The sequence below is a fragment of the Sander lucioperca genome, chromosome 23 (assembly GCF_008315115.2).
Source record: "Sander lucioperca isolate FBNREF2018 chromosome 23, SLUC_FBN_1.2, whole genome shotgun sequence".
In the NCBI taxonomy this organism is placed as follows: Eukaryota; Metazoa; Chordata; class Actinopteri; order Perciformes; family Percidae; genus Sander; species Sander lucioperca.
In genome coordinates this window covers 4,650,660-4,660,659 of record NC_050195.1, presented here as the reverse complement: position 1 = coordinate 4,660,659, position 10,000 = coordinate 4,650,660, and the positions used below count along the sequence as shown (strand labels likewise).

General features: G+C 45.1%; 2 protein-coding genes across 4 annotated transcripts in view; both read left to right on the top strand.

Moving 5' to 3' along the window:
- LOC116067079 (guanine nucleotide-binding protein G(olf) subunit alpha-like) overlaps window positions 1-650 on the top strand; it is a 35,164-nt gene extending 34,514 nt beyond the window's left edge. The window contains exon 12 of the mRNA XM_035998207.1: window positions 186-650. Coding sequence (XP_035854100.1) covers window positions 186-332 — 147 coding nt within the window. The 3' untranslated portion in view covers window positions 333-650. The remainder of the gene's footprint in view (window positions 1-185) is intronic.
- Window positions 651-2,069: 1,419 nt separating this feature from the next.
- zbtb14 (zinc finger and BTB domain containing 14) overlaps window positions 2,070-10,000 on the top strand; it is a 13,434-nt gene continuing 5,503 nt past the window's right edge. The window contains exons 1-5 of one of the 3 annotated variants that reach the window (XM_031316928.2): window positions 2,070-2,292; window positions 3,716-3,904; window positions 6,326-6,496; window positions 7,492-7,587; window positions 7,812-7,955. In XM_031316928.2, the coding sequence (XP_031172788.1) occupies window positions 3,716-3,904; window positions 6,326-6,496; window positions 7,492-7,587; window positions 7,812-7,955 (600 nt within the window). In that variant the 5' untranslated portion in view covers window positions 2,070-2,292. Of the gene's footprint in view, window positions 2,293-2,375; window positions 3,398-3,671; window positions 3,905-6,325; window positions 6,497-7,491; window positions 7,588-7,811; window positions 7,956-10,000 lie in introns of those variants that run through there. The other 2 variants (XM_035998185.1, XM_031316927.2) reach the window with 2 other exon arrangements.

The following is a 10,000-nucleotide window of genomic DNA, read 5'->3' as shown; positions in this document are numbered from 1 at the left end:
CTAACCTGTCTCTCTCTCTCTAACCTGTCTGTCTCTAACCTGTCTCTCTCTAACCTGTCTGTCTCTCTCTAACCTGTCTGTCTCTAACCTGCCTGTCTCTCTCTAACCTGTTTGTCTCTAACCTGTCTCTTTCTAACCTGTCTGTCTCTAACCTGTCTATCTCTCTAACCTGTCTGTCTCTCCAGAGGATCAGCACGTCCAGTGGCGATGGGAAACATTACTGCTATCCTCACTTCACCTGCGCCATCGACACGGAGAACATCCGCCGCGTCTTCAATGACTGTCGTGACATCATCCAGCGCATGCACCTACGCCAATACGAGCTGCTCTGATTGGCCGCTGGCAGCCCCCCCCCGAGACATGTGACCTGAAGAGGCTAACGCTAATCTAGAAGATAATCTGCTGATATATATCACACTAAATGTTGTTTGATTAGTGATCGATAGGACAGAATGTGTCTGTTTCCTTTCTCCCTGTCCGCTGCAGGGGATTGTGGGTAGTATAGTTCTGTAGATGGAAAGGAAGCACAGGGTAGATCATACACCCGATAAACCTGTAGACATCAACACAAAGCATACTGCACAGGCGTCAATCACCATCTCCAAACCCACCAGACTCCATGTAAATAATCACTACTTTTAGAGCCAGCATATCTCCACCAGACTCCATGTAAATAATCAGGACTTTTAGTGTGTATAGAGCCAGCATATTTCCACCAGACTCCATGTAAATAATCAGTACTTTTAGCGTGTATAGAGCCAGCATATTTCCACCAGACTCCATGTAAATAATCAGTACTTTTAGCGTGTATAGAGCCAGCATATCTCCACCAGACTCCATGTAAATAATCAGGACTTTTAGCGTGTAGAGAGCCAGCATATCTCCACCAGACTCCATGTAAATAATCAGGACTTTTAGTGTGTATAGAGCCAGCATATTTCCACCAGACTCCATGTAAATAATCAGTACTTTTAGCGTGTATAGAGCCAGCATATTTCCACCAGACTCCATGTAAATAATCAGGACTTTTAGCGTGTATAGAGCCAGCATATCTCCACATGTAAATGGGTGAATTAAGGGTTTATTTCAACCAAACCAGAGTGGTGATTGTTGGAACAGTGGAAAGATGAACCAAGACGGCTTTTGGTAGTTTGATTTAGTTTCTGTCCACTTTGAATGAAGTGTGTTTTACAATGATAAAATCACTGATTATTACATGGAGTCTGGTGGAGTTGGGACCAGTTTCAGAGAAGCATGGGAACATAAGAGTCCAGGGTGAAAAATCATTGTTAACGTGCAGTAAAGTCTGTTGATGTCGACACGTGCAGCGGGTGGGATCTAGCATCTACCGGAGCCCAGGATGTGTAGTTTGACTGTCATGTGCGAGGGGGCGGGGCTTATAAACTAGACTTAGAAAAGTCTCCGAAAGTTTGAATTTTGAATCTATTTTTCCACATTTCTGAACTTGTAACAGGATATTATCATTAATATGAATATAATCTTTTGCGTACGCTCTCTCTGTTCTTTCTAGAGTTTCTTAGTTTGATTTAAACAAATGAAAGCTTTATATTTGCAGCTGGAACATTTAAAAGAATATTAAAGACTGTTTATGTCAAAGATTGGATTTCTTGTTTGTTTTTTGTCTTTAAGAAAGTATTAAATGTCTTATATATTCTAGCTTCACATTATTTACTGTTGAAGATCATTTTGGATATTTTTTTGTGATTCTCTCACACTCACTCACTCACTCTCACACACACACACACACACACACACACACACACACACACACTCTCTCACTCCTTAATTTACCAAATCAGAAAAAGATTTATTTCCAGATAAGTTACACTTACAAAACCAGAGTCTGGTAGGACCAGGCTAGTGGACCAGAGTCTGGTAGGACCAGGCTAGTGGACCAGAGTCTGGTAGGACCAGGCTAGTGGACCAGAGTCTGGTAGGACCAGGCTAGTGGACCAGAGTCTGCTAGGACCAGGCTATCAGGTCCAGAAGCGTCCCGCGGTACCATATCTCCTCATTTAGTTAGTAGGAAACTTCAGTTGTTTATCTGGAGAAGAGCCGCTGAGGCCTGAGCACAGCGGGAGCAGTGCGCATGCGCAGAACGTAGTGTTCCGTTTCGACCACAGAGGATCTTTGGCGCGCTGCCTGCGTGCCCCTGCAGTGTGTGCGTGCCTTCCCGCTCTGCTCGTCCTCATCATCAACAACAACAACAACAACAACAACAACCGGACAAAGTGTCTCCAGTGCCGCCGCGGACACCGGGCCGCCCTGACGGTAAGTCCGCTCCCCGAGCCTCGCGCTCCCCTCTCCCGCGGCCCGCCGTGTCCGCGAGAGATGCTGCGCGCTCTCGAGCCGTTCATGGCCGCCGCCGCTGCTCGAGCCCCGTCTCGTTCGTGTTGCCGAGGCTCGCGTGCCTGCGTATCAGTCCCGGGGTCCGCGAGCGAGCCAGCACGCGGCCCGCCCGCTCCCGGTCCCACCGGCCGACTGTTCAGCAGGTTTACCGGAGAAACTCCGTTAACGCAGAAACGCCATTTTGTCTTTCTATGTTTGTGAAACAGCAACCGGACTGTCCGCCATGTTACTGAAACAACTCAGTCAGATACCGTGTGAAACCTCCGGTAAACGGCTGTTTCTCCCGCTGACACTAAGTTACACGGTTAACGTTTAAACGGGTTGAACCCGTGTCGTGCCACAACTCTCCTAATCTTCACGTTTAGCGGTGTTTAAAGTCCATTTCAGCCGAGAAAAGTTTGATTTCTGTTACCGAATTGGCGTTTCCATCCTAGGACGGCGAAGGAATGACCCGCCCTACTCTGCCTCTGATTGGCTCATCCTGGTGTTTACTCTAACCCTAACCAATCCAACCACGAGGGCAGCGAGTATCAGCCAATCAGCGGCAGAGTAGGGCGGGATATTCCTTCGCCGTCCTAGGAAAACGCGAACAGCCGCGGTGGTTTCAGCGGCAGTTGGAGTAAAATGCATCCGAGGAAAAGTGACCGGCAGTCGGGTACAGAGCACCGTGATGTCGCGGATGTTCCAGCGGCCGTTAGAGTTGAGTTAAGGCCGACAAAAAGTACCTTTCCTTCGGCGAGACACCAAAACGACCGGTTAAGATTAGATAAAGGGAAGAACTCTTGATCTGTTGTGCTAAATCAGTGTTAGCCTCGCAGCTGCTAGCCCGTTAGCCTAGCCCACTTTAGTCCGGGTTAAATGCACTCCCGTATCAGAGCCTCGGGTACCGGCTGTTAGCGGATAAAAACCCGGTCTGTTCCGGTAAATATTGTCGGTATGCTCGATGTTAACAGCTAGCTGCTGTCTGTCCCCAACATGGATCAGGAAGCGTGCACACGCTTCGGTGCGCGTGTCCGCTGTACAAAAGGTACATGAACTATTGGAACCAGACTACACACACACACACACACACACACACACACACACACACAGACAGACAGACAGACAGACACAGAGAGAGACAGACAGAGACACACACACACACACACAGACAGACAGACAGACAGACACACACAGAGAGACAGACACACAGACAGAGAGACACACAGAGACAGAGACACACACACACACAGAGAGAGACACACACACACACACAGAGACGGTGAAGTACGTGCTGTGTGTGTGTGTGTGTGTGTCTCCAGATGTGTGAGACGGTGAAGTACGTGCTGTGTGTGTGTGTCTCCAGATGTGTGAGACGGTGAAGTACGTGGACGGAGAGCACACGTCTGTGTTCCTGAAGCTGCTCAACGAGCAGCGCCTGGAGGGCGAGCACTGCGACATCGCCGTGGTCGTGGAAGACGTCAAGTTCCGCGCTCACCGCTGCGTCCTCGCCGCCTGCTCCAACTACTTCAAGAAACTCTTCAAGAAACACGAGGTACTCTCCACAAAACACAAGTACTGTCTGAAACACGAGGTACTCTCAACAAAACACAAGTACTGTCTGAAACACGAGGTACTCTCAACAAAACACAAGTACTGCCTGAAACACGAGGTACTCTCAACAAAACACAAGTACTGCCTGAAACACGAGGTACTCTCCACAAAACACTAAGTACCTAAACCCTAAAATGTGTGAATCAGAATCTGTCATTATTGCACAATTCCTCCAAGTACCTAACTAAAAAACTACAAATCCCTATCCTTACCAGAGTCAATCTAGTGTTTAGTAACTCCTAAATAATGTTGATTCCTCACTGACGTCCAGTGATCACGGTTAATGAAGTCCGTGTTAACACAGCCCATCTCCACTGTTACCCGGCGACAGAGAAACAGGCTGGATAGTCCGGTACACGGTTGTTTCCACAACAACAACACAGCCGTCTCTGAACTGGCGTTGGGAGTTTGGTTGAAGTTGGATGTAGTCCAGTTGTTGTCTAATGAGCGGACACTTGCAAGCAGGATTGATGGAACAGGTGGCCGGCTAGCGTTAGCTTTCCACCTAGCTAGGTTATACTCCCCCCCCCCCCCCCCCCCATTCACGTTTCACCGCTGAGGATGTCTCACCGTGATCGCCCGCTACGGCCGCCGCTGCTGCTCGCTGGTAAACTAACTTGTACGGCGGGCCACAGCAACCTCTTATTCCCGAATATTCATCCCCCCCCCCCCCCCCCCATCTTGTTTTCTGGTAATGTTTTTGTATACATACATGCAGGTGCTGGTCATATAATTAGTATATCATGAAAAAGTTGATTTATTTCAGTAATTCCATTGAAAAAGTGAAACTTGTATAATGTATACATTCATTCCACACAGACTGATATATTTCAAGTGTTTATTTCTTTTAATTTTGATGATTTTAACTGACAACTAATGAAAACCCCAAATTCAGTATCTCAGAAAATTAGAATATTACTTAAGACCAATACAAATGTTGGCCAACTGAAAAGTATGAACATGAAAAGTATGAGCATGTACAGCACTCAATACTTGGTTGGGGCTCCTTTTGCCTGAATTACTGCAGCAGTGCGGCGTGGCATGGAGTCCATCAGGCTGTGGCACTGCTCAGGTGAGCCCAGGTTGCTCTGATAGTGGCCTTCAGCTCTTGTGCATTGTTGGGTCTGGCGTATTGTATCTTCCTCTTCACAATACCCCATAGATTCTCTATAGGGTTAAGGTCAGGCCAGTTTGCTGGCCAATTAAGAACAGGGATACCATGGTCCTTAAACCAGGTACTGGTAGCTTTGGCACTGTGTGCAGGTGCCAAGTCGTGTTGGAAAATGAAATCTGCATCTCCATAAAGTTGGTCAGCAGCAGGAAGCATGAAGTGCTCTAAAACTTCCTGGTAGACGGCTGCGTTGACCTTGGACCTCAGAAAACACAGTGGACCAACACCAGCAGATGACACGGCACCCCAAACCATCACTGACTGTGGAAACTTTACACTGGACTTCAAGCAACGTGGATTCTGTGCCTCTCCTCTCTTCCTCCAGACTCTGGGACCTGGATTTGAGAACATAACTTTGGACCACTCAGCAGCAGTCCAGTCCTTTCTGTCTTTAGCCCAGACGAGACCCTTCTGACGCGGTGTCTTGTTCAGGAGTGGTTTGACACAAGGAATGCGACAGCTGAAGCCCATGTCTTGCATACGTCTGTGTGTGGTGGTTCTTGAAGCACTGACTCCAGCTGCAGTCCGCTCTCTGGGAATCTGCCCCACATTTTTGAATGGGTTTTGTTTCCCAGTCCTCTCCAGGGTGCGGTTATCCCTATTGCTTGTACACTTTGTTCGACCACATCTTTTCCTTCCCTTCGCCTCTCTGTTAATGTGCTTGGACACAGAGCTCTGTGAACAGCCAGTCTCTTTAGCAATGGCCTTTTGTGTCTTGCCCTCCTTGTGCAAGATGTCAATGGTCGTCTTTTGGACAGCTGTCAGGTCAGCAGTCTTCCCCATGATGGTGTAGCCTACAGAACTAGACTGAGAGACCGTTTAAAGGCCTTTGCAGGTGTTTGGAGTTAATTAGCTGATTAGAGTGTGGCACCAGGTGTCTTCAATATTGAACCTTTTCACAATATTCTAATTTTCTGAGATACTGAATTTGGGGTTTTCATTAGTTGTCAGTTATAATCATCAAAATTAAAAGAAATAAACACTTGAAATATATCAGTCTGTGTGGAATGAATGTATACATTATACAAGTTTCACTTTTTGAATGGAATTACTGAAATAAATCAACTTTTTCATGATATACTAATTATATGACCAGCACCTGTATGTATGTATGTATGTATGTATATGTGTGTGTATATATAAAATGTGTGTGTGTGTGTGTGTATCTATCTTGTTGTCTGGGTCTGGCAGGTGGACAACTCGTCTGTGATCGAGATCGACTTCATCCGCTCCGACATCTTTGAGGAAGTGTTGAACTACATGTACACGGCCAAGATCTCGGTGAAGAAACGAGACGTCAACCTGATGATGTCATCGGGCCAGATCCTCGGGATCCGCTTCCTCGACAAACTCTGCTCACAGGTAACTTTATACACCTTAATACACCTTTATACCTGCTCACAGGTAACTTTATACACCTTAATACACCTTTATACACCTTAATACCCTCTCACAGGTAACTTTATACACCTTTATACACCTTAATACCCTCTCACAGGTAACTTTATACACCTTAATACCCTCTCACAGGTAACTTTATACACCTTTATACACCTTAATACCCTCTCACAGGTAACTTTATACACCTTAATACACCTTAATACCCTCTCACAGGTAACTTTATACACCTTAATACCCTCTCACAGGTAACTTTATACACCTTAATACCCTCTCACAGGTAACTTTATACACCTTAATACCCTCTCACAGGTAACTTTATACACCTTAATACCCTCTCACAGGTAACTTTATACACCTTAATACACCTTAATACCCTCTCACAGGTAACTTTATACACCTTAATACCCTCTCACAGGTAACTTTATACACCTTAATACCCTCTCACAGGTAACTTTATACACCTTAATACACCTTAATACCCTCTCACAGGTAACTTTATACACCTTAATACCCTCTCACAGGTAACTTTATACACCTTAATACCCTCTCACAGGTAACTTTATACACCTTTATACACCTTAATACCCTCTCACAGGTAACTTTATACACCTTAATACACCTTAATACCCTCTCACAGGTAACTTTATACACCTTAATACCCTCTCACAGGTAACTTTATACACCTTTATACACCTTAATACCCTCTCACAGGTAACTTTATACACCTTAATACCCTCTCACAGGTAACTTTATACACCTTAATACACCTTAATACCCTCTCACAGGTAACTTTATACACCTTAATACCCTCTCACAGGTAACTTTATACACCTTAATACACCTTAATACCTGCTCACAGGTAACTTTATACACCAGAAAAGGTTGTTGTTAACCTGTCTGTTGTTTACCTGTCTGTTGTTTACCTGTCTGTTGTTGACCTGTCTGTTGCTCCTCAGAAGCGAGACGTGTCATCAGAGGACAAAGAGAAGTTTCCATACGACATCGTGAAGATGGCGCTGCCGCCTGAAGCTCAGCTGGCTGCCGACGCCGAGGTAAACAATCAACAATCAATATCACCTGATCAACAATCAATATCACCTGATCAACAATCAATATCTGTCACACAGATTCTACACATTACACTGAAATGTTATCATGACTCCATATGTCTCTCTCTCTACTGTCTCTCTCTCTTTCTCTCTCTCTCTCTCTCTGTCTCTCTAACTGTGTGTGTGTGTGTGTGTGTGTGTGTGTGTGTGTGTGTGTGTGTGTGTAGGTTCTCGGGGAGCATGATGACACACACACCACAGATGACCTTGTCGAGGCGTCGGCCAATCAGGAGCTAGATAAGTCTCCCAGTGCAGCGCTGCGTGTCCAGGAAGCCATCTTGAAAGAACTGACCAATGAGGACGTACACAAGGTTAGTCACCAGGGTCAGAGGAAGGTCGCTGGGCCGACGGGAGATTTCGTGTTTTCAGACGATCTGAAAATAGTTGCCACTCACACACGGTCTGTAACTCTAAGATCGGTAACTTTCTCCAGGTTACTTTCCCGGCAAATAGAGCAGGCAGCTACGTCTGGGGTCCCACATGCATGACGTATTTGTTGCCTTCATCCAATAGCGTGCGTAGGAAAGTCTTGGTGTTGGTGACACGTTTGTCAACAACTGGCTGTTACCATGAAAGTTTTCTGGTAGCTGTGCCAAGAGAAATCTCAATCATTCCCAATCTAGCAGAGACGGAGAGCGTAGGTATATGTAAGGAGATAACATAGACACAGGCTAATTATTGATCACTAAAATGATAGTTAACATTAGTAATTAAACTTAAACAGCTAATGGAAGTCCAAACTGCCTGAGAGCTTCTCCTGTACTATACGGTAATTCCTCTACTATGAGACAGTAAGTCTCGTGGTTATGACCCAATCGTTAGCCTATTTTTATAAAAACGTCTGCTACGGAGCCATAACGTGAGGTACAAGGTAATGGAGCCTTTTATACATTGTCGTGTTTCTTTAGAAATAAACAATGGACAAATAGAGTCTTTAAACTCTTCAGATGTAAAGTTATTCTCTGTCAAAGTGACGTCAGAATGAATGGCAGTCAATGGGATGCTAACGGGGGGTGATGGCTAGGTAGCATCAAAATGGCGCCATAGGAGCCACGCGGTCCGAGGAGAAGCTGACCCCCTTGGTAAAACTGAGAACAGCCCAAAACAATCACAAAATTAAAGCTGAAAGCAGCGATGAGCGGGCCCTGGCCTTCTACTGGCAGACCAACATCACATGTAGAAAACACATTCTAGTTTCATGTAAATCTGAATAACTTTTGCCAAGATACAACCGTTCATGTTTTAAAATCAAAATTCAAAATTCTTTTGATAAATTTTAGTCAGGAGGGTCCACCGAGTCTATATCCAAGTTTTCGTGCAGATCAGACTCACGGCCCAGGAGGAGTTAGACAGAGTAGGTTTCCCATATATCTATATATCTATAATATTTTGCTGATTAATTAAAAACAATTAAAACAGCGCCATCTAATGGCCGATTGACGCCAGGTTTGGCACAGATGCTAAACCGGCCATGACGAACAACCTTGTCAAGTTTCGGGGCAATTGGAATAATTGTTGCCAAGATAATGCAACTTCCTGTTTAGACAGGAAGTTGCTGTAACTTGCGCATTTTTTCAACTATCAAAATTCTCTGGATAACTTTTCGTCATGATGGTCAACAGATACTACCTGCAAAGATTCAAGAAGATTGAAATCACGGCCTAGGACGAGTTAGAAAGAATGTAAAACACATGAAAAATGCATAATTAAAAATGGCCGCCTTCCGGTTGGGTGGAGCTAATGAAGGTAAATAGGAATGATGTCCGCAATGATTAGAGCAATATGGGTATTAAATCTGGTGAAGATCGGAGCAACTATGTCCAAGTTAAGGCCTTCCAGGCATTAGGGGGCGCTATGGAGCCCACTTACAGGTTTGGGCCAAATCGCTGTACAGTCTCGCAAAGCTCCCAGGTGTTCATGTGGGCGCCAATTTTTGTGAGTTTTCGTATATATTGAGGCCGTCAAAAATGTGCCCAAGGGCTAAAACCAATTAGGGGGCGCTATAGAGCAACCATACCACTCCCAAGCCTAAATGTGAATTCAGATGAAAGAGTTTACTATTGTGCACATGGCTGCAACATCTTGAGAGTTTTCGTGCATCCTGAAGTCCTCAAACAAGTGTTCGTAAAATGAAGATTTTTACACGAAAACCAATATTTCGGAAATTATAGAATTTTGTAATTTTTTCTAAAAATAGCTCCATGGACTTGAAGATGAGACCTTTGTTCCCTCAAAAGTTGGTGTTGTGAGTTGGCATGCTAACCCCCTCAAAAATGCAACAAGGAATTGGTAAAAATAATAATAATTAAAGCTGCAAGCAGCGATGGACGGGCCCTCGCTCCTCTGCACGCGTCGG